The 3,029-nt window shown below is 49.1% G+C and overlaps 1 protein-coding gene across 1 annotated transcript in view; it reads right to left on the bottom strand.

Moving 5' to 3' along the window:
- Positions 1 to 2,591, bottom strand: part of Sim1 (SIM bHLH transcription factor 1) — a 73,971-nt gene extending 71,380 nt beyond the window's left edge. Inside the window, exons 1-2 of the mRNA XM_010607205.3 lie at positions 2,316 to 2,591; positions 1,103 to 1,718 (exon numbers count right to left, since the gene is read on the bottom strand). Of these exons, the coding sequence (XP_010605507.1) occupies positions 1,103 to 1,277 (175 nt within the window). The 5' untranslated portion in view covers positions 1,278 to 1,718; positions 2,316 to 2,591. The remainder of the gene's footprint in view (positions 1 to 1,102; positions 1,719 to 2,315) is intronic.
- Positions 2,592 to 3,029: the final 438 nt, after the last annotated feature.

Below are 3,029 nucleotides of genomic sequence, written 5' to 3'. Positions count from 1 at the left end.
ATATATATATGAAAAGGAAAACCAAACACCTACAGTAAACAACAAATCTTTATGGGTCAAATAAAAAGTTCTCATTTTTAAATCATTTCTTCTGGGGTTTTGTTTGTCTATTAATCTCTCCTTTACCATTCTAAATTTCGCTTTCCTAGCAAAAACGTTTATAAAGTTTTTTTAAAAATCTGTTATTCAGGTGCAAGCAAAGGAAAGAATGGGTAAATGGAAGAAAGAAGTGTCCTTTTCCTAGTGAGTATAAGTAGCATTTTTTAATACAGCAGTGTTCCATGAAAGCTGTTCTGTTCTTACACAGTGAATGTTGATAACCAAAATACTGCTTTTACATCATCTCAACAGTTCAGCTTGTCTAACTTTTAGGCTTCCCTAAAGAGAATTTCCCCAAAAAGTCAATCACCAATTTATCACCTAGAAGATATTCTCTAAGCAAGCTAACCATTTTAACTCAATCTTACATATTTTGGAACTAGCCTAGTATCTTAAAGATAATATTAAGGGCAGAGTAGCAAATTACCAAGCCTCACAGTTAGTTTCAGATTCTGAAAATGCCTTGAAAGCTTAGAATAAATTTTCTGTAACCATCCAGGAGACTGGGTAAATTTGAGATATATTCACAAATATGCCTGTTCCTCATCTGCAGAACTATAGACATAGAAGAGAGGTTATTACCTGGCTTAGCCAGCTCCAGATACATGGGTTTATCTACACTTAGCAAAATGCCGTATTCAACATTGCTCTTACCTTCCACTGAATACAACTCTAACAAGAGACATAAAAAAGAAAGTCATGTTTGGATTAGTAGCAGTCTCAATTGAGCCCAGTATCTGAAGTGTTGACAAAAGCACTGCTGGGCTCCTTCCCAACTAAACACATCTGATGGACTGAAGGGAAAGTATGAATGGAGAAACAGAGGGAGTCTGGAAAAGGGAACAGGAATTCTAGTTCAAGGAGGACCTTAGTCAAATAGCGGAGCTAACTTTCCTCTGCAAAGAGTATGTGTGTATTTCCTTAGTCTACAGAGTAGGCGCCATCCCTGGCAAATCCTTTCCTTCTCCTTCCTTTGACAACTGGTCTAAGCAAAGTCACTTACCTTCTGGAAACACTACTCTCATTTTGAGATAGCTGGTGGTGAGTCTGATAATGGATGCTTTGTCCAGCTGCGAGGTGATAGCCGAGGGCAAAGGCAATAATTTAGCCAGTTCATAAAATTCACTGTTTTCCTTCTCCCTCCTAGTCCGAGCAGCATTTTTGGACTTTTCTTTCATTGTGTCTACTTCCCCCTTTCTTCTTACAATGTAAGCTCCACAGATTCATCCAAAGCGAACAATTCGTTTTCAATTAGAGACCATACTAGACGAAAACGTGAACGCACACTTTGAAGGAAGGCGCTGAAGTCTCCACAAGGGTCAGTGTATGGAGGACAGTAAAGAGCCAGCGTAGTGAACAGAAAATATTTTCTTTGAGAATGTAAGATGCAAGTGTAGGAAATTTGCTCATCCACGGCGATGGGGGCAATCCTGGAGGTCTCTGGAAATCAAATGCTGGCAGAAGCCCTTAGGAGCCAGGGTTTTCTTCTATTCCGTACTGCAAACCCGGTTCCTTGGAAAATCGACATAATTCTCAACGCTTGCTCTTCGGTTTCCTGGCATTTAAGGAGTCCCCAAGCGGGTCTGGGGACAGGAATCCCGGATAATTCTTTCAGACCCCTGCGAAGGCAACAGCATCAGAGCATAAGAAACCTGCGGTTCCGACTTTTCTCACACCCTCTCCCCAGTTCCGAAAACTGCCCGAGAGGCGCGTCGGTGAGGGTTTGTTTTCTGAGAGATGGAGAAATCAGCAGTGGGACCGACCCCCCGCCCCAATAATGTTCACATTCCCTCACCCGCGCTGGCCACATTCTTCAGTCAACCTGGGAAGTTGCCCAAACAACAAAGCGCAAATTTTTGAGGACCCTCAGGAGAACCACCGGTCCCCGCCTGCGGCGTCCTGGTCGGGAGCAGGTCCCGCAAACCCGAATTCCTCCACAACCCCGCGGGCGCCTGGCAGTCTGGAGTCTGGCTACCTCCCTGACAGGGTCTGAAGTCTGAGCAGGTCCTCAAAAAGTGGCGCTTAAACACCAAGCCCCTCGGGACCTCCGAGGCGACCCAGGCTCCCCTGCCCAGTAGGGGCAGGGACACGCGACTGGACAATGCAGGTTAACAGGTGGCACTCGCGACAGCTCCCTCTCGGGCGCCGGGGACGAAGGTGTCCGTCCCACCCCCAGCCTCGCCAGGCCCGCGAAGAGCCGCTTCTGCTCCACCTACCTTCCGTCCTCGCGGGCTGCAAAGGGTGCGGAGGTGCCCACCTCTTAATTTCACTCCTGCCTGCGGTTCAACTGAGCAACTCTGCCGGTCTCTCCGCTTCCCACTATCGGAGAGGAGCCGAGCACTCCCTGACTCCTTTTTCTTGCTCATGAATGGGGGCGGGGGTGCGTGGCAGAAGGAGGAGGATGCTGGCTTTGGGACGAGAGAGCTGGTTTTAAAATCCTCCTCCTCGGTACTTGCTACGAAGCCAGTATTATTCCTAATTGGAAGCCAAAAGCGCCCCCCCGGAACTTCTTTATAGATTACGAAATTTAGCTTTAACTTCACTCCCGGGCTCCCTTTCTCCCGCCTTCCCTCCATGTCACTCACAAGACTTCCTGCTTCTTATTGGCTCAGCGCACTCGGGGAGAGGTGCTCATTGGTCAGTCGGGCTGAATGACTGGGAAAAACGCCCAGCAGTCCTCCCACCCCCAGTCCCGCTGCTCTGGGTTTCGGTTCCAAAGACCCGCTTGGCAGCCGCGCTCCTAGTGCACGCGGAGTCGGGGCTGCGGGGCTGCCCCGCTGCTCCCAGCCTCTGGATCCTGGGCATTGGGCTCTCCCGTCGCTTCCCAGCTCCCCGCGGTCGGGTGTTCGGGCCTCTTCCCGCCGCACCGACCTGGCGCTGCTCCGAACGCTCGGCAGACACCGTGGTCGGCTTCAGGAGGCGAGGCAAGG

This window comes from Fukomys damarensis, unplaced genomic scaffold (genome assembly GCF_012274545.1).
Source record: "Fukomys damarensis isolate Sample0158 unplaced genomic scaffold, DMR_v1.0_HiC HiC_scaffold_14, whole genome shotgun sequence".
Lineage (NCBI taxonomy): Eukaryota > Metazoa > Chordata > Mammalia > Rodentia > Bathyergidae > Fukomys > Fukomys damarensis.
The sequence above is the reverse complement of the archived record's forward strand: the minus strand, read 5'-3'. Positions and strand labels throughout refer to the sequence as shown.